At 44.6% G+C, this 25,304-nt stretch overlaps 2 protein-coding genes across 5 annotated transcripts in view; both read right to left on the minus strand.

The window, feature by feature from the left end:
• slc43a1b (solute carrier family 43 member 1b) overlaps positions 1-2,829 on the minus strand; it is a 37,674-nt gene extending 34,845 nt beyond the window's left edge. For 3 of the 4 annotated variants that reach the window (XM_029766082.1, XM_029766083.1, XM_029766078.1), the window contains exon 1: positions 2,637-2,829. The gene's annotated coding sequence lies outside the window, so the exon portion shown is untranslated. The remainder of the gene's footprint in view (positions 1-2,636) is intronic. The other variant, XM_029766079.1, reaches the window with a different exon arrangement.
• A 1,280-nt stretch (positions 2,830-4,109) lies between these two features.
• LOC115202150 (sarcoplasmic/endoplasmic reticulum calcium ATPase 2-like) lies at positions 4,110-24,189 on the minus strand. Its single transcript, XM_029766084.1, has 23 exons — positions 23,779-24,189; positions 22,843-22,962; positions 22,455-22,472; positions 22,287-22,369; positions 21,929-22,033; positions 21,664-21,802; positions 18,247-18,413; positions 17,220-17,375; positions 16,904-17,045; positions 16,435-16,601; positions 16,150-16,238; positions 15,356-15,458; positions 14,710-14,841; positions 14,438-14,563; positions 14,087-14,308; positions 13,814-13,925; positions 13,117-13,358; positions 12,711-12,931; positions 12,167-12,369; positions 11,839-11,924; positions 11,578-11,711; positions 11,093-11,210; positions 4,110-6,766 (listed from the first exon to the last, which is right to left on the minus strand). The coding sequence occupies exons 2-23, from the start codon at positions 22,958-22,960 to the stop codon at positions 6,458-6,460; spliced, it is 3,192 nt and encodes a 1,063-aa protein (XP_029621944.1). The 5' UTR covers positions 22,961-22,962; positions 23,779-24,189; the 3' UTR covers positions 4,110-6,457.
• Between the last annotated feature and the right edge of the window lie 1,115 nt (positions 24,190-25,304).

The raw sequence follows: 25,304 nt of genomic DNA on the forward strand, positions 1-25,304 counted from the left end.
GTCATTGTAAATAAGATTTTTTTCTTAACTGACTTGCCTAGTTAAATAAAGGTTAAATTACATGTTTTTTTCTGTTTGGGTTCAGTATGAGCACATTCCAGATACAATATACTTATGTCATATAGACGTGGTCGTAAGTAATCTTTGCCTGCTCATAGTTGGCTAAAATCACATGATTCACACCCGATGATGTCATCAGTGTCTCCGGATCATGCCATCGGAAAAAAACATATTTTCTTTTATCTTTGTAACTTCATTTTCTCCTGATGCCGGATCTGAGGAGACCCCCTCTGAAGAATCCCCCTCCCCTGTCCATTTTGGTTGATCTCTCTCCCCTTACTATCTCGCTCTTCACCTCTTTCGTCTGTCTGTCTCTGATTCTTTCCACCCCGATGCCCCCCAGCAGAACAGATAAAGTTGTATCTCAACCTTGCCAGGGACAGATAGAGGATGGCCCCAAATGGCACCCTACTCCCTTTATAGTTCACTATGTAGGGAATAGGGTGCCCGTTTGGGATGCATCCAGAGAGACTGCACCCGCCACACGAGTCCTGTCCACAATGACTGACTGACTGTCTGTCTGGCTGGTCGTGTTGTGATTGCTATAACGACGATCACCAACGGGATGTCACGTCACTTCCAACCATCCCTCAGACGGAGACGGCAGGTAGCCTAGCGGTTTAGAGCATCGGGCCAGTAACCGAAAGGTTGCTGGTTTGAATCCCAGAGCCAACAAGGTGAAAAATCTGTTGCTGTGTCCCTGAGCAAGGAACTTAACCCTAGTTGCTCTGGATAAGAGTGTCTGCTAAATGACTAAACAAAAAACAGGGAGATGTGGCTTGATGTGGACTAAAATGGGTGCTGGTACTGTTTATAGAGGAGCCTGTACATATTACTGGTGTGTACTGGCCCAATTCAGGCACTGGTCATAAGTAATTTTTTGTTTAGTGTGCCAGTGGAACCAAAGGGGGAAAAGGGGAAATGGTCTGTCAATGAATTATCTTTCCCTTCAGCAGAAAGATGGCGCCGACAGACATAGCAGCTCTGCTTCTAGCTCCTAAGCAACTTTGGAGTATTTTTGTGTGTTTTTTTGTTCTTCACCCAGTACCCTGCCATGAACTTAAGTCACTGTCACTAGCCGGCTACCACCCGATTACTCAACCCTGCATCTTAGAGACTGCTGACCTTTGTACATAGACATGGAACACTGGTATCTTTAATAATGGAACACTGGTCACCTTAATAATGTTTACATAGTGGTTTACTCATTTCATATGTATATACTGTATTCGAGTCAAGTCCATCCCATTCAACCATTGCTGTATAAATACTATTCTATCCTACGTATTCTACATATATACTAAATATTCTCTCCACATACTGTCCATAATGTCTATACATTCCATCATATATTTATATTTATACTCCGGACTCCGACATTGCTTGTCCTAATATTTATATATTTCTTAAATCCATTCTTTTACTTTTAGATCTGTGTGTTTTGTTGTGAATTGTTAGATACTACTGCACTGTTGGAGCTAGGAACACAAGCATTTCACTACACCCGCAATAACATCTGCTAAACATGTGTATGTGACCAATAACATTTTATTTGATTTAAAAAAGCATAATTCTCAGAAATTCAGCAACTTTTGGAGGACAGTGGAAGTTGATAAAGATCTTCTTTATTGGTAAATAATAAAGAAGCCCTTTTATCAACTTCCACTGTCCTCCAAGAGTTGCTGAATTTCCAATTCCTGCTGTAGACACCAGTTAAGGCAGAGTAAATACACAATATGTTAACAGTGGCACCACCATTCACTGGCCATGTCATGAACAGATCAGTCTACTGACACCAACTAACTGTGAAGTGTGTCCAGTAAGAAAGAGATGACATGTCATAGAATGTTTGCATCACAACCAAGTCTGTGGCCCTGGTTGATTGGTGCTGTTGGCATGGTTATAGGTTGGTTTACTACTACTAGTAATATGTAGTTAAAATGGATGGTCACAGATCTCTTCCTAAAACCAGGGGTGGTAAAACCGCCACACCTCTCTTTCGACTCTCTCTCTGTCACTCACTCTCAGCTGTTTCCCCTAGTGCGGCCAGTCACTTGACCTCTCCTCTTGCTCCCCTGTGTGCGCACTAACAGCTGCGTCCAGGTGACACCGGTGGTGACACCTTTTACGTGCACAGCGCATGGACTGCCCAGTGCCGCGTTCAAATCTGGACCCATTTCCAAATATACAAAGTTGACTATAAACAAACAATCTACTGGTCACCCTCCATTATACTACTCTTATGGCCAAACAACACCTGAAACGTGTCAAGACCAAATTTGTGATGTGTATATAATTAGCGCCAAACATAATAGTGTCAACATATTAACTTTAGCATTGTGCAAACTGATATAAAATCATCCTTGTCACTCTGTCTACACAAAAGGCATGTACATTAATTGGATAACAAATGAAAGACTATGTAAAATAAGAATGAAATAGAATGAGGGGAAAAAACTAATATTCAAGAGAAGTCTTATGCCATGTGCGTAAAGTCAAATTCCTCTTACCACACACACAAAAGATTAACATTTCTGAACATGCAAAACCAAAAAAATATGATGGAAATGACTTACTTCAGACGCTAATCCCTGAAAGAATTGATATCTATGGTAAATGGTTTATTTCCCTTCTTTAGTGAAAAAAGCGGGACTTAAAGTGTTCATGTGTTGCTAACACGTTACACAGTCAGTTACTGTGGGTCTTGTGAAACTTCACTTTCCATTCGGTTAGTTCCTCGTCACAACTTCATTACATCTGCATGGCTTTAAATCCCTCCTCTCTCCTTCCTACGGTCTATATAAACCCCCCACCGCCACACACGCCGCAACGAGTTTCCATTTACGCATGCACGCCCAGTTGTCAGTGGGACTTCACAGCTGTCAAATCTTCAAACCCTGCTCTACTGCGCCACCTTGCGGCGATATAAATATATATATACACTAACAAACAGCATAGTCTTTCCTGGTGAGGTTAGCCAACATCAGGGTTTCCCAATGTAGGAGTTTGGGAAACCCTGGACTACATGGTGAGGGGCCATATTGAGACACGCCATGGCTTTACAATGTGAAGAATAACCACAGCCATGTATATGACGGATCACCACCTCAAGCTGAACCTCGGCAAGACGGAGCTGCTCTTCATCCCGGGGAAGGACTGCCCGTTCCATGATCTCGCCATCACGGTTGACAACTCCATTGTGTCCTCCTCCCAGAGTGCTAAGAACCTTGGCGTGACCCTGGACAACACCCTGTCGTTCTCCACTAACATCAAGGCGGTGACCCGATCCTGTAGGTTCATGCTCTACAACATTCGCAGAGTACGACCCTGCCTCACACAGGAAGCGACGCAGGTCCTAATCCAGGCACTTGTCATCTCCCGTCTGGATTACTGCAACTCGCTGTTGGCTGGGCTCCCTGCCTGTGCCATTAAACCCCTACAACTCATCCAGAACGCCGCAGCCCGTCTGGTGTTCAACCTTCCCAAGTTCTCTCACGTCACCCCGCTCCTCCGCACACTCCACTGGCTTCCAGTTGAAGCTCGCATCCGCTACAAGACTATGGTGCTTGCCTACGGAGCTGTGAGGGGAACGGCACCTCCGTACCTTCAGGCTCTGATCAGGCCCTACACCCAAACGAGGGCACTGCCTCTGCATCCACCTCTGGCCTGCTGGCCTCCCTACCTCTGAGGAAGCACAGTTCCCGCTCAGCCCAGTCAAAACTGTTCGCTGCTCTGGCACCCCAATGGTGGAACAAGCTCCCTCACGACGCTAGGACAGCGGAGTCAATCACCACCTTCCGGAGACACCTGAAACCCCACCTCTTTAAGGAATACCTGGGATAGGATTAAGTAATCCTTCTAACACCCCCCCCCCCTAAAAAGATTTAGATGCACTATTGTAAAGTGGTTGTTCCACTGGATATCATAAGGTGAATGCACCAATTTGTAAGTCGCTCTGGATAAGAGCATCTGCTAAATGACGTAAATGTAAAAAAATATATATAAATGATATAATTACACTGTCAAATCAGCAACCACAGAAACGTACATTTAAATTAACAATTTTATTGTTTTCATCCCATAAAGCATTTTCCATATTTGAAATAGCAGTAATGTGACAGACAGCAATGGAACAATTTACAATAAACAAAATACATTCCCACTTCAATTCAGTCAAAAGAAAAATGTTAAAAAAAGTTCCAATAACTCCACTCAATGTGTATTTCTTTGAAGTCGTTAATTTAATAAGTATTTTGCTTATTGGTTTCAGATGAAGACAGAGTCAGAACGCTAGTAGAGAAACAGAGAGATGGAAAGAAAAGAGACCTCTTCTCTCAGCATCTCTCCCTCATCCCTTTCTTTTGTAAAGCCACCCTGTCAGACTGCCCCTCTTCTCCTCCCTAATCCCCCTTTTCCACTCCTCTCATTCTTACACCTATTAATGATTTGAATAATAACCCCCCCCCCCACCCTTTACTACATTCAGAAAATAAAATAGCACCCCTAATTCTTTACAGGCACAGTAGGGGTACTACAGATGCCACAGCGACAATTAATCCGAATTACCGTAGTAGTTATATCAAATCATAATAACTAAAAACAATGTTGCAAGTCTGGGGGGGAAAAAGTAAGCAAATTTGGTGTGTAGTAAATAAAATACAAAAGTGTTCCCAGCCCCAACAAACCCACTACTATAGGGGAAGTGGTATTGGTGTCCACATAAGCAGACGACACATCTTTGTACCTTTAGTTCAAGGTGCGATGTCACAGTGGCTGTTAAGACCATCAAAACACAGGGTCAACTAGTAGAATGGTAGAGTAGCCTAGCTAAAATATGATGCAATTTCTCAGCCTGACAACAATGTCAGAGATGTTGGAGCCTTCCGGAGAGGCAAGTCGACTACTTCTAGGCCTACGTGAGGATTGTGACATAACTTTAAGGACGCAGTTCCAAGCTGAAATCGTGTGGAGGACATCAGAACGAATCTGGCCACGCAAAAAGTTGCCAAGCCTGCACCTAAAGCCCATTACTACCCAACCTGGACAGTTCTAGTATAGATCAACAGTCAGCGTGTTTGAGGAGGATGTGTTTGAGCAAGGCACAGCGCAGAATCGCTAATCTTGATCACATAATGAGTAGTTATTTAGAATGCAAGGTGATTTGGAGATCAGTGATTCTGAGCAGTCCATCTGCAATGTACCAGTAGTCAATCTCAAACATGCATGAGGATAAAGAAGGTTGGCTACTCTTTATGACATCATACCCTTTGTCTCCTTATCAGAACCATACATGGCGGCAACGTCCATTCTGTAGCAAAGAAGTTGGGCATAGAAAAATCTGACAGAAATCAAAAAAAAGAAAACAATTCAGTGTCGTTAATAAATATGAATAGTGCAGTGAAAACGAACGAAAAATCTTTTACTTTTCAAAATTCAGCTTTGCCAGCCCATAACCCTAAGAAATACACATTAAAAGAAGTAACTCTGCTGTCCTCTTCTCTAGACACAGTTGATGACATCTAAATTAAATCAAATGTTAATTGATTATTGATTGTATTTCTGAAGCTGGCTGGAATGTCAGTGTGTGGGCCAGTCTGACTGATGCTGGAAGATTCTTCAGCTCTCCCTTTCTTGCTTTTTGTTCAGTCATCCCTCCATTCCCTAGACTGGACTGAAGAAGCTTTTCTCTCCCTCGCTTTCTCTCTACCTTCCCACCTGTCACCTTACAGGTAGAGAAACTGGAATGAAATTAATAAGTACTATCTCATGTTAGAAATCATCTATGGACAGGAATTTACCTTTCAAAATTGAATAAATATGCAGGAGAGAGTTCAAGACACAAGCAAAAGCCATATTCAATCAAATAAGCTCTCTGGGGAGAAGTTAAATTGGAAAAAAATAAAACACTCACTCTGAGCAGCCAGAAAGATTGTTTGAATCAACTACAAAGTTGCGTTTCTTCTCTGGTTTGTCCCACATTGTAAAAATGATGTTGTCAAGGAGCTAAGTGAACCCAAACGTGTGTTCTTTCTGCACAAGAGGAGTGATATTCTCAAGACCTATTCCCGTAACTCGTTAAACCAGGCTTGATTAAATAGGACCTTGAGTTTTGTAAAATCCCTCACTTACAATCAGGGCCCGTATTAAAAAAGTCAGAGTGCTGAGCTAGGATGTATCAGCTCCCTCCTCTTCACTTCCTGTGTACCCCTCTTTCTCTCACCATCTCAGATTGTTCACCTTTCATCCCTCCATCCCTGGCTTTATCCCTCTAAAAAAAAATATTTTTTATTTTTCTTTCCCTGCACTCCATCTTCACCTCAACTTGCTCCCCTATTTATTTTATAGTTCCTTCCCTTTCATTCATTCCCCAAACCCCTCCCACCCCCTCTTCTCCCCGTCACTCATAGAACATGTTAGTAATATCAGAGTCCAGGCTGTAAATCCAGACCAATAGAGGGAACGACATTAAAACGAACGACCAGGACACGCCCTTGAACGCCCTGCTTACGGCGGCGGTCATGCCCCCTGGCCCTTGACCCCTCCGCCGGCGCTCCCGCTCCTCCTCCTGGCGCTCCACGTTGGTACCCGGCTCGATCCAGTTCCGGGCCAGGAACTTAAGGGCCTCGTCCATGAAGATGACGGGCAGGGACATCTTGAGGACTACAACCCACTGTGGCCACGACAGTGGGCGGATCTGGAACACCACCTGGATGGGAGAGAAGGGAAGGGAGAGAGAAGGCAAGGGGTGGTTAGACAATGAGATATCGGAGAGCACAATGTAACACACACACACAGGCACTTCACTGTCCAGCAGAGGTAATTTTGCCACTTTTTTTTTAATTCAGTCAAGTCTTAGTCCCATTTTTGTCATTTGAATAATGATTTAGTCTAGTCTGTCAAAATAATGAAAACAATGGGCCATTTTGGTCAACTAAAATGTCCTTTCATTTTTAGCCACATCACATTTGTATTGCCTCATTAACCTATAGTAAATATTAAACATATCACTGACTTCCATGTGCATAAACATACATAACCTTATCCTACCAAGATATTTTTCTGCATGAGATCATATTCTTCCACAAAGCATAAATAAGAATAATATCATAAACTCAGCAAAAAAAGAAACGTCCTCTCACTGTCAACTGCCTTTGTTTTCAGCAAACTTAGCATGTGTAAATATTTGTATGAACATAATAAGATTCAACAACAGACAAACTGAACAAGTTCCACAGACATGTGACTAATAGGGCGGGGGGTCAGTAATCTGGTGTGGCCACCAGCTGCATTAAGTACTGCAGTCCATCTCCTCCTCATGGACTGCACCAGATTTGCCAGTTCTTGCTGAGAGATTTTACCCCACTCTTCCACCAAGGCACCTGCAAGTTCCCAGACATTTCTGGGGGGGGGGGGGGGGGGGGGGGGGAATGGCCCTAGCCATCACCCTCTGATCCAACAGGTCCCAGACGTGCTCAATGGGATTGAGATCCGGGCTCTTCGCTGGCCATGGCAGAACACTGACATTCCTGTCTTGCAGGAAATCACACACAGAACAGGCAGTATGGCTGGTGGCATTGTTATGCTGGAGGGTCATGTCAGGATGAGCCTGCAAGAAGGGTACCACATGAGGGAGGAGGATGTCTTCCCTGTAACGCACGGCGTTGAGATTGCCTGCAATGACAACCTCAGTCCGATGATGCTGTGACACACCGCCCCAGACCATGACGGACCCTCCACCTCCAAATCGATCCCGCTCCAACATACAGGCCTCTGTGTAACGCTCATTCCTTCGACGATAAATGCAAATCCGACCATCACCCCTGTGGTGAGACAAAACCGGGACTCGTCAGTGAAGAGCACTTTTTGCCAGTCCTGTCTGGTCCAGCAACGGTGGGTTTGTGCCCATAGGCTCAAATGTTGTTGCCGGTGAGAACCTGCCTTACTACAGGCCTACAAGCCCTCAGTCCAGCCTCTCTCAGCCTATTGCGGACAGTCTGAGCACTGATGGAGGGATTGTGCGTTCCTGGTGTAACTCGAACAGTTGTTGTTGCCATCCTGTACCTGTCCCGCAGGTGTGATGTTCGGATGTACCGATCCTGTGCAGGTGTTGTTACATGTGGTCTGCCACTGCGAGGATGATCAGCTGTCCGTCCTGTCTCCCTGTAGCGCTGTCTTAGGCATCTCACAGTACGGACATTGCAATTTATTGCCCTGGCCACATCTGCAGTCCTCGTGCCTCCTTGCAGCATGCCTAAGGCACGTTCACACAGATGAGCAGGGACCCTGGGCATCTTTCTTTTGGTGTTTTTCAGAGTCAGTAGAAAGGCCTCTTTAGTGTCCTAAGTTTTCAGAACTGTGACCTTAATTGCCTACCGTCTGTAAGCTGTTAGTGTCTTAACGACCTTTCCACAGATGCATGTTCATTAATTGTTTATGGTTCATTGAACAAGCATGGGGAAACGGTGTTTAAACCCTTTACAATGAAGATCTGTGAAGTAATTTGGATTTTTACGAATTATCTATGAAAAGACAGGGTCCTGAAAAAAAAAGGGACATTTCTTTTTTTTTGCTGAGTTTATAAGAATTATCTGGCCATGTAAATTCCTAATTCAGCCTACATAGATATTACACACTAAACAAACAGACAAACGCAGAGAGCGAGAGACAGATGGAATGAGAGAGAGAGAAGCACCATCGCCAGATGATGCCGCAAAGTAGTATGGTTGCACCTCCATCACGCGGTTGCGTCATTGCCATTGATAACAACGTTCCAGACGCCCCAGCCACATTGATGTTCAGAAGTAGAATGGGAGCTAATGACTGTTTCGCCCAGTGATGTAGTCGAGTCACTAAACCTCGAGTCCGAATCGATTCCCAAGTCCGAGTGGCTGAAGTCAGAGTCCGTGTTACCCAGTCAGATATAGCGTAGTGGGATGCGGAATTTAGTCAACTAGTTTTAGAACGGCCCACAATATGCTTTATGAATGTGAAATGCGGCCTGCCAATGCACGACAGAAAGAATAAAAAAATGTAGTGGAGGAATTATGGGTCATGTCTTTTGAACGGATAATCAAGTCATTCTGAGGAAAAGAGGGAGGCTTGGCTACGTTGGTTACAGAACCTGTATATGAAATTTAGTGGGAAAAGAGCAAGACATTTTTTTTTCAAAAAGTGTCTTTTCTACAGCCTACTCAAGGGAGAAAAGCATAGCCCGGTTGTTGTTTTACTATTAAAGTTGCTTTTAATTTTATAAAGCAGCTTGTGTTTCTTAACTTTTTAGTGACAGGGAAATTCGGATGAATGACGTGCTCAAATTAAACTGCCTACTACTCGGGCTCAGAATGTAGGATATGCATATTAGTAGATTTGGATAGAAAACACTCTGACGTTTCTAAAACTGCTTGAATGATGTCTGTGAGTATAACAGAACTTATATGGCAGGCAAAAACCTGAGAAAATAATCCAACCAGGAAGTGGTTGGGCCTATTCAGTGAACAGTGACTTAGGGTTCATTTTGCACTTCCTAAGGCTTCCACTAGATGTCAACAGTCTTCAGAACGTTGTTTCAGGCTTTTGCAGTGCACAGAGAGCGAACAAGACCTCCTGGAGTCTGATGACCGAGAGAATGACATGGCCTCAGTTGCGCACGTTCACGTGAGAGGTAGCTGTGTTCCATTACATTTTTGAAGATTTTTGAATCGTCCGGTTGGAATATTATTGAACTTTTATGTTAAAAAGGCCCTAAAAATTGATGCTATACATCGTTTGACATGTTTCTACGAACATAAATGGAACTTTTTTTTACTTTTCGTCGTGAAATTTTCTCCGCGCTTCCTACATTTAAAGTAGCTTACTGAACGCACTAACAAAAAGGACATAAATGATGGACTTTATTGATCAAAACAACATTTATTGTGGACCTTGGATTCCGAGGAGTGAATTCTGTATCTGTATTGCCTGATGTTTTTTGAACGCTGTACTCAGATTATTGCAAAGTGTGCTTTCCCCGTGAAGCTTTTTTGAAATCTGTCACAGCGGTTGCATTAAGGAGATGTTAATCTATAATTCTTTGAATAACAGTTTAATATTTTATCAACGTTTATGATGAGTATTTCTATAAATTGATGTGCTCATTCACCGGAAGTTTTTGGAGGAAAAGCATTTCTGAACATTACGGGCCAATGTAAAATGGGGTTTTTCGGATATAAATATTAACTTTATCGAGCAAAACATACATGTATTGTGTAACATGAATGCACTATGAGTGTCATCTGATGAAGATCATCAAAGGTTAGTGCTTAATTTTAGCTGTATTTCAGTTTTTTGTGACACCTGTCCTTGCTTGGAAAATGGCTGTGTGGCTTTTATTTTTTAGGCACTGTCCTAACATAATCTAATGTTTTGCTTTCGCCGTAAAGCCTTTTTGAAATCAGACAACGTGGTTGGATTAAGAAGAAGTGTATCTTTAAAATGGTGTAAAATAGTTGTATGTTTGAGAAATTTGAATGATGAGATTTTTGCTGTTTTGAATTTGCCGCCCTGCTATTTCACTGGCTGTGTCCCGCAGGTGGGACGCTAGCGTCCCACATAGCCCATACTAGTTAACCAGGCAAAGGGTAACTGACTAGAAGGCTGGTGGTGACTGGTTAGCTACGGGGAAGCAAGAGTCGCCACCACGACGTGTATAATCGGAGGGGGAGCTGGAGCGGAGCCCCTCTCTGCTCACACTCAACGCTAGCTCCCCTGCAGCTCACCAGTGGATGTAGGCTGTGTGTGCTGTGCCGGGTCTGGGGCATCCTTCCCTGCGCATCTGTGCTGCTAATATTAATTGTGCACACGCTGAAAAGCTCTCCCACAATTATTTTCCAGTCCATTTAGTAGTCAGAGATTTCGTCTAGTCTCGTTTTAGTTTTTTCTGAGTCTATTTAGTCAGTTATAGTCACGACAATTGCCACTGAAAAATAGGTGTTTGACTAATATGTTATTGTTGTTGACAAAATTATGCCAGATGAACAAACACACACAGACTTACAGGCAGGGGGTCAACGTAGAGGATGAGGAAGTGGAGCGCCATGGAGAGACAGATAGCTCCCACCAGCCAGGGGTTGGACCAAGGAGGCATCTTCAGCAAGGACTGGTTTTCCGACAGACTGAGGACGAGGACACACACAGCAGCGCTCAGAGATGGACCAGTACAAACTCAAAAGATGCCAATAAAATATTGATACCAACACAACAGAACTCTGGATATCAGTATACCATGATCATTTTTTTGGTTTTATTTGACTTAAACGTTTATGTCTGATTGAAAAGAGCAAAAGGTGGACAACAAATGCAACAGAACTGAATGAACTTTATAGTTGCTATTCATACATGTAGAATGTACTGTGACTAATAAATAGAAATGTTATGGTACGAGAACTAAACCTGTTCTGTGTCACGTCATAAATAATGATCTCTATGACCGATGCTAAGTGCCGCAAGGAATCGTTGGGAGTTGCAGTTTTAGTAGCGTACCTGTTGAGGGCGTTACACATCTCTATGGTAACGAGCACGGACAGGGCCATGGTCATGGGGTAGGGCGACTCGAACACTGAGCACTGCACCCCCGCAAACTCCCCGTGGCCTTCACTGCACTGGAGATAGTGGGACTGAGAGGAGAGAGAAGAGAGAGAGAGAACAACAAAAACAAAAGAGCGAGATGGGGAGGGAGTGAGAGGTCGGAGGTTAGAGACGGTAAAGTAAGAGAAGTGAGAGAAGAGAGGGACGTGTTCTTACCAGTTGGTAGAAGGAGAGTTTGGGTCCGTCGTGTGCTGCCATGAACCACCAGGCTGCCGCTCCTACTGTGGCTGCTCCCACGTAGCCTGAGAGAGAGGTCAAAGGTTAGATGTGTATATTCTAGAATCCCAGCTGATATTGTGACATAAAATCAATCAATCGTCCAAATGTTACTGGTTTACAAATACATCTGTCACAAAGTGCTCACGAGGCTACCTCTGCAAAGTGTACAAGTTCAAAATACAAAAACCCTGACTGTTCATAATCTATAACCTCACAGTGCGGTATCTGCCATAGATATAGATCGAGATATAGTAGATTTACTCACATCCGACAATGAGGTATCTGCAGAAGAGCCATCCGGAGATGAGTGGCTCCTTGGGGGAGCGTGGGGGGCGGGACATGATGTCCAGGTCAGGGGGGTTGAAGCCCAGGGCAGTGGCCGGGAAGCCGTCTGTCACCAGGTTGACCCACAGCAACTGGACCGGGATCAGGGCCTCGGGCATGCCCAGAGCAGCGGTCATGAAAATACTGGAGGGAAGAGGGTGAGAGAGGGATACAACATAATAATTCAGAAATCCTCTCTCTGTCCCAGACCACTATTTTCCCTCAAGTTAATCCCTTCAACCATCTCTCCTTTTTACATTTTCCTTCTCCCTGACCTAAAAAGTAATCCTCTCCTAAATGTGCACCACTGTTCTGTTATCCTTCCCCTTTATTTATAACCGTAACCCCACCACCGTCTCTCCCTCCCCTGTTTCCATCCCCCTCTCCACACCATACAACCTCTAAGTATAAAACTGTTTCGTTTTGTTATAGATGGCTTTCCCTTCCTCTCCTCTAATCCATCCCTCTCGTCCCCCTATGCTCACCAGACAACCTCTCCTATGTTGGAAGAGATGAGGTATCGTATGAACTGTTTCATGTTGTTGTAGATGGCTCTGCCCTCTTCTACAGCCGCTACGATGGTAGAGAAGTTATCATCAGCTAAGATCATCTCGGAGGCGGACTTGGCCACAGCCGTGCCTGAACCCATGGCGATCCCGATCTCGGCCTTCTTCAGGGCTGGCGCGTCATTCACTCCATCACCAGTCTGGGGGAGAGTGGGATGGGAGGGGGCAAGAACAGGCGGTGAGTCAAAACAGGGAGGAAACGCGTGAAAGGCCCCACACAATGCAAACATGCCTTTTTGAGTGTCACAAAGTAGAGCCCTAGACAGGGACGCTGCTGCCAGAGAGACACGTTCACCAACCCCCTAAACACACAGCCCCCTCTCACCATGGCTGTGATGTCATCGAGGCTCTGTAGGTACTCCACAATGCGGCTCTTGTGTGTGGGTTCCACACGGGCGAAGCAGCGCCCGGTACGACAGGCCTGCCTCTGGAGGTGGGGGGGCAGCTCGTCAAACTCCCTCCCCGTCAGGCCCCCTGAGAACGGGTCGTCCCTGCCCGCCTCCTCCTCCTCCTCCGTGATGATGCCCACGCGACGACAGATGGACATGGCCGTGCCCTTGTTGTCACCTGGGGGGGGGGGGTGAGTTTAGAGGTAAGACAGATGGAGAGATGACACCCAGCAGGTAAAACGGTTTGAAACCGCGTTATTAGGGCGGGGCCGATACCAGTATCGTGCCAAGTAAACAAAACCGATTTAACTTAGAGGAAAAAAGCCCTAATGTCACATTTATTTCATTTTCCAAGCTAAAGCATACAATATTTGACATACAGCAGCTTTTTAAAGGACAAAAAAATAAGTTGTTTTCTGCATCGTGTATTCCTTTCTGCCATTGAAAAAAATAATGCAATGCTGGTATCGTCCCGGCCTTTCACGTTATAATATCATTTTAAGGTAGGTGAGTGTGAGGCTAGAAATTCTGTTCATTTGACTTCATTGAATCCCCTTGGATTATGCGTCTTCCCATCCAACAAACATGTATCACAACACAACAAACAGACGGAGAGGGTGCGAGGTGTCATACCTGTGATCATGATGACCCGGATGCCAGCCTGTCGACACATGCGGACCGCACCAAGTACTTCCTTCCTGGGGGGGTCCAGCATCCCCACGCAGCCCACGAAGGTCAGGTCCGACTGGGGGGGGGGGGGCATTGTTGTTTAACGCTAATCAAATAAACTGTATTTGAAGTGCCTTTAAAAATCCACAACACACTTTATAGTCAAAGAGCAATAAAAGAGATGAATAAAAAGTGCATAATAACACAAAGGATGAAATGATCCTAAAAATCACTCACCTCGTAGTCGGCGAAGGTAGCCGAGTTCTCCAGGTTGAGGGAGCGTATCTCGGGGGGCGAGTCCCGGGTCGCCATGGCGAGGCATCGGAGGGTGTCCCGCCCCGTGGCCCACTCCCTGACGGTCCCCTGGAGCTGCTCCCGCCCGGCTGGTGTCATGGGCACCCGCGCGCCCCCGTTCACCCGGATCCAACGGCAGCGCTCCAGCACGCTCTCCGGAGCTCCCTGGGAGAGAGGCGACAAGTTGATACAAAGTGAGGAGAGAGAGTGTTAGAGAAAGAGCTCAGAAGAAAGAAACGCGTAAGGAACAGAAACGATAAGGAAGAACGGAGAGAGAGAGGAGAGAGAGCTGACCTTGACAAACATCTTGGCCCCAGTGGCAGAGCGGCTGAGCTTGTTGGGAGAACAGAACACTGACATGGACTTCCTGTCACGAGAGAACTCCAACGTCAACTCCTTCCTCATCAACTGTTTAATCACCTGATGGAGAGGATAGAGGGAGGGAGAGAGAGGAGATATATCATTCAATCATCCTGCCAGGAGGTAAATTAGGTCAGCACATCTCAAATGGTACACAGAGATTTTTTTCACAGACACAGATTTTATTATATTACAGACACACACACCGAGCAGCAGGCAGTAGCTCTCTCGACAGCGGACAGTCCTCGGAGGTCTGTGTCGAACACGTTCATCTTCTCCACCAGACAGCACAGGGCCGTCTCTGTGGCTTCGCCTACCTTCTCATACACACCCTTAGACTGGGACACACAACCACAGGTTAAGGGTCAACAAGGATATTATTTGAACGTATTATTCCAAACAGATGCTACTGGACTAGAACAAAAAAAGTAGCTCTCCAGGACTAGAACTAAGAAGTGTCTGTCCATGGACATTTGTGTGTATCATTGTGTGCAGTGCAGTGGTTACGGTGTGCAGTGCAGTGGTTACAGTGTGCAGTGCAGTGGTTACAGTGTGCAGTGCAGTGGTTACAGTGTGCAGTGCAGTGGTTACAGTGTGCAGTGCAGTGGTTACAGTGTGCAGTGCAGTGGTTACAGTGTGCAGTGCAGTGGTTACAGTGTGCAGTGCAGTGGTTACAGTGTGCAGTGCAGTGGTTACAGTGTGCAGTGCAGTGGTTACAGTGTGCAGTGCAGTGGTTACAGTGTGCAGTGCAGTGGTTACAGTGTGCAGTGCAGTGTGGTGTGCAGTGTGCAGTGCAGTGTGCAGTGCAGTGTGCAGTGTGCAGTGTGCAAAGTAGGCTGGCGCTGTTCTCACCTCGTTGTAGTCCAGAGAGGAGTCGTTACACAGAGCACAGATAGAGGCCATCTCCACCAGGCCCTCATATTGACTACACTTCACTACCGTCTCATCCTTATACCTGGGGGAGAGAGAGAGATAAGAGGGAGAGAGTGTAAGATGGAGTGAGAAGTAAGGGATTGTGAAAAGCCAGAAGAGGGGGAGAACGAGACCAGAGAAAGAAAGTAGTAGAGGGGAACCAAATTTTAGAAAGAGATATATAGATAGAGATAGAGATATATATATATATATATCTCTATCTCTATCTATCTCTATCTATCTATCCACACTGAGGTTGGAATAAAACGGAAATTGTGAAAAATTATCATGTCCATTTGACAAGACTGCTTGAAATTTCAGCCTATTTTGGTGGGATGGAGTTTTGGCCTGCCTGGTGCCATCACCAGGCGGTAAATTAATTAATACACCAATAAGAAAGAGTTCCAAACCCCTCTGCCAATAACAGCTAGTTTTCAGTTTTCCCCTCCCCGCTCAGACAGTCCTAGCAAAATTGGGGATGAGTGATTCGTCACGACATCTAGTGCTTTCAAGATAACTGGGAACAAAGAAACGAGGTCAAATCATGATGTCCCTAATCTTCAGGTCAGAATTTCGGAGCTCTAGAAAGATGCCAGAGTTTCTGACATGGAATTTCATGTTGGATGACCATTCAAAGCGATTTTTCCCTGTCTGGGCTGGTTTTGTTCCTGAGTTCCCAGGTATCTTGAACGTGGCAATCATTAGTTAAGGGTTAAAAGGTTAAAGGCACTCACACTTCCCCTTCCGGGGCGTAAGTCGATCCAGTCACCGAAAACTCACTCAGGGCGCATCGCTCCCCTGACACACTGTCCACAACAAATATCTACACACACATGCAGATACAGACAGACCGGGTTAGAAAATACACACTCATTGTCACAATCAGTAAGGTTAGGTCAGCATCAGGCTGAGTGTCTGTCAATCAACATGCCAAACCATTCCAATTTCAGGTCAGCTCCAGGGAACCCAAGTGGTTACTCTTCTCCTATCTCCATTTTTCCCCTCCCTCCCCCTCTTACCCGGTGGACAGACATCTGGTTGGTGGTGAGGGTGCCAGTCTTGTCGGAACAGATGACCGAGGTGCAGCCCAAGGTCTCCACAGAGGGCAGACTGCGGACGATGGCGTTCTTCCGGGCCATGCGTCTGGTCCCCAGAGCCAGGCAGGTGGTGATCACAGCGGGTAGGCCTGCAGGGAGGGGGGGGGGGGCAAGATTGAATAGGGTGAAGGGACGGTTAGCAGGGTTAAATATATGGTTCCATAATGGTTCCTCTGAGTCATGTAACTAAAGTACACTGATCAATCTATTTATCGAGTTAGAGTCTACATGGACACAGAGAGGAGCGGTCTTGAGAGAATTCATTTTGGTTTAAATTGCTCAGAATAGAACGGAATTGACTCATGCTCTACTTTGTGTGTGTCACACAGAGGCAGAGAAGGAAATAAGAGAAGAGAGAGAGAGGAGAGAGGTGGTTGGTCCCATTACGTACCCTCAGGGATGGCAGCTACAGCCAGCGCCACAGCGATCTTGAAGTAGTAGACGGCCCCTCTGAGCCAGCTGCCACCGTGGACCGGGTCATTGAAATGTCCCACGTTGATACCCCACACTGCCACGCAGATCACCGTGATCACCTAGAGGGAGGGAGAGAGAGAGCCTGTAATCACAACACTGCCACTCACAATTTAAAACAAATATATTTTTTGTTATTTAACTAGGCAAGTCAGTTAAGAACAATACAGCTGACAGATTCAAAAATAAAAGGTATGAGGGAAAGAAAAGAGGGAAGAGAAGGAAAGTCCTTGTACCTTGGACAGCTGTTCTCCAAACTGGTCCAGTTTCTGCTGCAGCGGTGTTCTCTCTGGGTCTGTAGCAGCCATCTCGTCACGAATCTTCCCGATCTCAGTCTGCACCCCTGTAGCTACCACCACACCTATAGCCCTGCCCGCCGCAATGTTGGTGCCCTGGAACAACAACGATACAAAGCAATGTGTTGGTACACTAACTACTACATGAGTTTGATCTGTAAAGCAGCATACTTTTCCAGATCAAATAGAAAAACGAGCCAGAGAAAATGTATGGGTTACACAGTCAGCGCAAGAGCAGAAAGACGTCTTTGCAACCAGAAATACATACTGTATTTTCAACATTTTGTCAAAGACATTTAAACCACAAAGTGTTTCCAACGTCTTGTGCTCATAGGGTAGATGTATTATAAAATCACTAAATTGTGTTTTGACTATGTAGGTGGCGTGGGGATCAACGACTTGCATCTCGCACATTCGGTATCGCTTAGTGATATACAGAACAGAATCAGTACGTGGGTGTAGGTCCAGTACCAACACAGCCCTCGATGGTCCAGTTCGATTGCTCCACTATCAGTACATTAACCTGGAAGACTGAGTGGTCTTGAAATTCGTTCACCTGCCTCTTCAGAAGTGTATTAGGAGCGCTTTAGTAGATTACGTCACGCAGTATATTGTGTTTTTTTATGTGTCCTGTGCAAACAATGCGAGTGATGTTTTATTCAACAAACGGTTGAGTCAGACCTTCAACACTCACATCAAAGCATCCCAGTGCATGCACACACGGTCCTGAATTCTGGTTCCTCTCTCACACCATATCTCCCATTAGATCAATAAAACACACACACACACACACTCGCTCTTCTATACTTACACAAACAAATGTGCACCTTTTGGCTTGAGGCTTTACTCCAGCATGCTGGGCCGGTCTATTTCTAATCAGATAATGACCTCCTAAACCCCCCCGCCCACACACACACACACACACACACACACACACACACACACTCTCTCTCTCTCTCCCACTTACAGAGAACAGCATGTTTTTCTTGTCCTGGTTGACGGCTCGCGGGTCAGGCACTGGGTCTGTGTGTTTGATCACCGACACCGACTCCCCCGTCAGGATGGACTGGTCCACTCGCAGTGTGGTGGAGCGGATGGAGGTCAGCCGGATGTCTGCTGGGACTTTATCACCCACTGGGGAAAAAAGGGGCGGAATGAGGGAGGTGATGGTTCAAGTCTTACATTGCAGAAATATGTGGACACCCCTTCAAATTAGTGGATTTGGCTATATCAGCCACACCCATTGCTGACAGGAGTATAACATTTGAGCACACAGCCATGCAATCTCCATAGACAAACATTGGCAGTTGAATGGCCCATACGGAAGAGCTCAGTGATTTTCAACATGGCACTGTCATGGGATGCCACCTTTCCAACAAGTCAGTCGGTCAAATTTCTGCTCTGCTAGAGCTGCCCCGGTCAACTGTAAGCAAACAGACGCCTCACAAGTCCTCAACTGGCAGTTTCATTAAATAGTACCCGCAAAACACCAGTCTCAACGTCAACAGTGAAGAGGCGACTCCGGGATGCTGGCCTTCCAGGCAGTTGCAAAGAAAAATCCATATCTCAGACTGGCCAATAAAAATAAAAGATTAAGATGGGCAAAAGAACACAGACCATGGACAGAGGAACTCTGCCTAGAAGGCCAGCATCCCGGAGTCACATCTTCACTGTTGAGGTTGAGACTGGTGTTTTGCAGGTACTATTTAATGAAGCTGCCAGTTGAGGATTTGTGAGGAGTCTGTTTCTGAAACTAGACACTAATGTACTTGTCCTCTTGCTCAGTTGTGCACCGGGGCCTCCCACTCCTCTTTCCATTCTGGTTAGAGCCAGTTGCACTGTTCTGTGAAGGGAGTAGTACCCAGCGTTGTAGAGGATCTTCAGTTTCTTGGCAATTTCTCACATGGAATAGCCTTCATTTCTCAGAACAAGAATAGTCTGACGAGTTCCAGAAGAAAGGTCTTTGTTTCTGGCCATTTTGAGCATGTAATTGAACCCACAAATGCTGATGCTCCAGATACTCAACTAGTCTAAAGAAGGCCAATTGTATTGCTTCTTTAAATCAGCACGACAGTTTTCAGCTGTGCTAACATAAAAAGGGTTTTCTAATGATCAATTAGCCTTTTAAAATGATAAACTTGGATTAACTAACACAACGTACCATTGGAACACAGGAGTGATGGTTGCTGATAATGGGCCTCTGTACGCCTATGTAGATATTCCATAAAATAATCTGCCGTTTCCAGCTACAATAGTTATTTAAACATTGACAATGTCTACACTGTATTGCTGATCAATTTGATGTTATTTTAAAATGGACAAAACATTTTTTTTAAGTGCTCTTCTTTCAAAAACAAGGACATTTCTAAGTGACCCCAAACTTTTGAACGGTATTGTATATAAAACATATATGGTAGCAGTTTAAAAAGGTGAGCGGACATTCTCCCTTTATAGTGGACCTTTGTCCAGCTACTGTATTTAAAACAAGTTGTTTCAACTTGTGTATATTTCCACATTGAAGCCATGCAATTTCTTAGAACAATGTGGAATGTAAACAGGGTCAAGTTGACATACTGAATTTAGCAAAGATGGGATAGGTCTACATTTTGTTATTTTGTTTCTGTAAGCTGTTGAACAAACTATAAACAGACTAACATTGGAATTGGAGTTGATTCCAAGGCAATACATAAAAGACCGTAAATACACAACTTAAAGCAACCACATATTTCGCCATGGAGCACGTTTCTGATTGGCCAGTGAGGGGCCAAGCCTCGACACACCCTAAACTTGTTTATTCATCAAAACCCAGCCCTTTACCGCCCATGCCAGCAACAGCGTTGATAATTATGGTTGTGAAATTAGCTAAAATATTTCTGACACCGCCAGCGCTTAGATTGACCATTGTGTTAAGTTTGTTCTAATACAACCCATAACTTAGAACAGCGTGACTAAACTAAAGCCCATAGACTATTATCCTCTTATTTCCACATAACTGCTGTTTTGTTTAATTATGACCTGTCAATCAACCAAATTCATTGATAAACATCTCAAACCCTGCAAGATCATTGGCTCAGAGGGACAGACAGGCAGTGATGTGATGATTGATGAGATAAACAGTGCGTTACATTTTTAACAATCCTCCATGGATGATTCCCAAATGGCACTCTATTCCCTAGCTCTGGTCAAAAATAAAAGGGAATAGGGTGCCATTTGGGACGCATCCCCCAGTGTTCCGCTGTGTAAACTGTGATTGGTGTCACAAAGTTCCCATGCTCTTTAAGCCAAACATCGCCACTGTGAATCTCTCTGAGTCACACACAAATAAAAAAACACACTCAACCCCCATTTCCTCTGTTACTTCTTTGAAGCTCTAAGAATAGAAACGGAGCGCCTTGAGGATTCGACAATTGGGGCGGTCTTAACCCTTCGAACTGTGTTGTCGCTAAAAGTCACACAGAAATGTGAAACTGACACCCAAACTGCATTTTCAGTCAAAAAAAAAGAAAAAAAGGTTAGCATCGCTGAACTCGTCTGGCCTCATTCCCAGAGCTTATCAAGATGCAGGGATATTGGGTATTGTAGGCCTCTTCGAATATCACATCAACTGACAGCACCTTGATTAAATTATTAATTTCCCATAAAACCTTTCTTCTTTGATTTCCATGATGATGCGAGAGGGCAAAGATTTTTCACCTTTATTTAACCAGGTAGGCAAGTTGAGAACAAGTTCTCATTTACAATTGCGACCTGGCCAAGATAAAGCAAAGCAGTTCGACAACATACAACAACACAGAGTTACACATGGAATAAAACAACATACAATCAATGATGCAGAAGAAAAAAAATAAGACTATATACAATGTGAGCAAATGATGTGAGATAAGGGAGGTAAAGGCAAAAAAGGCCATGGTGGCAAAGTAAATAAAGTATAGCAAGTAAAACACTGGAAAGAGCCAACCCATACAGATAAAAAAATGTCAAGGGTAACTAAACATTTTTTTTTTTACGTTTAAACAACTCGGTCAATAATAGAACACTTTGGGTATGGGATTTACTAAATGGTTATGGGATTTGTAGTTTTTGTTTCCCCCTACACACTTGCCACCTTCGCTGTGTCTCTACTCCCCAGGCATGATATACAGAACACTAGGGACCTTTCAGGAGTTACAGAACTTGTAGCGTTTTCTCCTACCTGCTATAGTACCTCAATATCATAGGTGTGTTTTTTTTGGAGTTGCTGTTCTTCTAAAATACACTTGGGCCCCATGACTAGAGGATGGTGGGATTTTTCTGCCTACCTGCTATAGTACCTCAACAATGTTATCAGTTATAGTGTAGAACACTGTGGTCCCTAGAGGACTCTGGGATTTGTAGTTCTGCCTACCTGCCACCTCCACTATGTCCCCAGGTACGAGGTCCTTAGCCCGGACCCTCTGGACACTCTTCCTGTCCTGTCGGTACACCTTCCCCATCTCAGGCTCATACTCCTTCAGCGCCTCGATCGCGTTCTCAGCATTACGCTCCTGGAATCACACACACGCGAATGAACACACATCATCTCTTACATGAATAAACTTGTTTATGCATGAACACACACACACTTAGGAAGGAACACGCACTGATGCAACATGTCAAAACACTGACTTTACCTGCCACACCCCGACGATAGCGTTGGCGATGAGGATGAGGAGGATGACGAAGGGTTCCACGAAGGCTGTGATGGTCCCCTCTCCTTCCTCGAACCAGGCAAGAGTCTGTCAGAAAAGAGAGAGAGAAGAGAGAGGTTAAAGAGGAACGTGTTTTCAAGAACCAAGAGAGTATGTGACAGGGATGGTAATACTGTGAGGATATAAAGAGTGAATAGTAATGCTCAGAACAAAATATTGAAATAGCTATAAATATATGTCTGACTGGCTTTGGGTAGGCTGTAACATAGCCATTTACTGTAAAGTTACAGTATTTACGATAGTGTTTGTTCAGGTTGTCTTTGTGTGTGTGTGTCCTTACGAAGGAGATGCAGGCAGCCAGCAGAAGAATCCGAACCAACAGATCCTCAAACTGTTCCAGGACCAGCTCCCATAGCGACTTCCCTGGAAACACAGATGGAAAGAATGTAAATGCAGGGGACAGAGAGAGAGAGAGAGAGCGAACAGAGAGAGATAATGAACATCTTACCTTCTTCTGCCGGTAACTCTGCATCATGGATTTCAGAAATCAAGAGAGAAAGAGATTGTTATAAACATAGTAATAACATTGCTATTATCAGCCATCATCAATATCATCATCACATTACTAAACATAGGCCTAACTTGGGTGTCATTACTTTATAATAATCATTGAAACAATTGAATACTGGTGAGAGTAAAAGTCAGGCGTTTTTTTAATTTAAGGGTGAAATAGGGGTCAAGGGTTAAGGATTAGGAGTGAAAGGTTAGGGCAGTGTCCCAAATGGCACCTATTTCCTACATTGGTCAAAAATAGTGAACTGAGTCCTACAGGCGCTGGTCAAAAGCAACACATTACATAGGTAATAGTGTCATTTAGGTCACGAACTAGGACATACCGTTTGGGCCCCATCTCTCCTTGCTCTTCCTCAGCTGTTCACAGCTCAGGCCTGTCGACTCATTCACACAGAAATACCCCAACACCTCCTCGACCGTCTTAGTATGGGCATTGTCCATCCCTGAAGGAGAGCGGGATGGAGAGAAGGGGGGTGGAGACGGACGGAGAGGATGGGGGGGAGAAAGAGAGAGAGAGCGTGAAGGGAGATGCACAACACATCAGTAGGCCTACATAACATTAAATCTTAACTAGTGGTAATAAAATGGATGGGGGGGGGGAATAATTGTGTACTCTCCATTTCATTCTATTCATGATCTCACTGCACTGAATGAAACATTACCACAATATGGGGACCGACTTCATATTGTAAATACCGAAATAACCGCCTGGGGACATTACAAAACGAGCCTAGATAGTGAATCAGGTGAGCAGTTGCACCTGTTGCATGTAAATTAGGTTGATTTACGGCACCTTTTCCGGTTCAGTAGGGGATTCAACACATGACACAGTAAACTTAGCAACATCATAATATACTAGAACCGTGAATCCCCCGTTACATTGTGCTAAATTGCATCTATCGATGGTTCGAAGAAGATACAATGTCACAATCTCAGAATCTTACTGAATCATCTTCGCAGCATCCAACGCAGAGCTCAAGTGAGCACGCAGACGCAGGTCAACTGTTTGTCAACCATTCTCACCTTATTTTACAAATAAAATAAAAGCAATATCGTCTGTTTGTTGATATACAACGATAAAGTCTTGTTGACGAGCTTTTAAATATCTGCATTGAAGGTAAATGTCCTGCTTCCAGGCCGATCCGCTGCGACGCCTTCAATATGCTAACATTTGCTAACTGGCGTTCTCAGAATCGGTAACTAGCGAATAATCCTGTTTGCACGGGACGTTTACGCTCAAATCATTTAGGGAGACTTACCAGTGCAATACGTATCCCGGTATTGCGTTGACTAACAACTAATTCCGAAACGTAGAGTAAATAACACAATATCAAAACAAATAGGATTAGAAAACCACAAAAAGAAAACGTTAATTCCCACGACGAATTGAGAAATCGATCTAACGTTACATTAACTGCCTGGCTATCTCTCCCACTGAATCGCTAGCTAACGTTGCGTCCTGGAAAATTATAAGAAAGGCATTTTCAGAGAATAACAGTCATTTTCTTCCGGTACAACTAAGGTTTGTTGGAGGCGTATTCCCCTACTTTTATATTAGATTACAACACCGATGTCGTGCGCTTTAATCCACCCGCTATGTCATAGCTATCTAAATAGCCGTCGCTTTACTTAATGCTAGGCCACAGAATTACACAGTTACGCTTCAGTGGCAGAAATCGTAGGAGCAGAAGTTAGGCCAATTAGAGACCTGGGATTTAGACTGAAATGGCTGTACAGCGAATCACATTGCAGCAACTTCCATAAACCCGCCTACCGGTGATTTGCTGCAGGAGGGTGGAACCCCAACCTTGCCCTTGGCTCAGTGCTTGACCAATGAACGTGCTGTGCGACAGTCGTTTTTCAGATGATTGACTTTTGTACAACCCAATGGGTTCGTCAAGGACTCTCGCTTCGCGTTACCCCTGACCAATAGTGAAGTTTGTCAAGCAAAATAGGCGGGACGTAGATTTAAAGGTAAAGCTGAGAGCTCCCTCCCCCAACGCCCATCTGTCACCAGAATGCGTCTTACGGCTAATGAGTGACGCGCAATATCGGACTCTTTCTAGAGCTCCGACCTGAAGAACACCGACATCATGATTTGATCTCGTATTTTTCCGAGTTCCCAGTTGTTTTGAACGCGGCATATATGGTCGCATATGTACCTAAAGTCATATGTGGTCAGAAATTATGTGCCCCCCGCCCCATCTCTCTCTCTCTCACACACACCCACACACACACCTATCTGCTCTGTAAGACGTCACGTTAAAAGCAGTAGGCTATTGCTAGTCTGACGCAACACATTAGCCTACATCACGTATTCTGGGCTATTACTCAAATCAAATCACATTTTATTTGTCACATGCTTAGTAAATAACAGATATAGACTAACACTCACGGGCCCTTCCCAAAAATGCACAGAAAAAAATTGAAATACTCGAAAAATAATAAAACAAGGAATAAATACACAATGAGTGACGAAAACTTGTCTGTATAGCTACATATACACTGAGTATACAAAACATTAAGATCGCTTGCGCTTTCCATGGACAACTGACTAGGTGAATCCAGCTGAAAGCTATGATCCCTTATTGATGTCACTTGTTAAATCCACTTCAATCAGTGTAGATGATGGGGAAGAGACAAGTTAAAGAAGGATTTTTAAGCCTTGAGACAATTGAGACATGGATTGTGTATGTGTGCCATCCCATGTGTATCAAGAATGGTCCACCACCCAAAGGACATCCAGCCAACTGGGGGAAGCATTGGAGTCAACATGGGCCAGCAT

Source organism: Salmo trutta, chromosome 11, assembly GCF_901001165.1.
Source record: "Salmo trutta chromosome 11, fSalTru1.1, whole genome shotgun sequence".
In the NCBI taxonomy this organism is placed as follows: Eukaryota; Metazoa; Chordata; class Actinopteri; order Salmoniformes; family Salmonidae; genus Salmo; species Salmo trutta.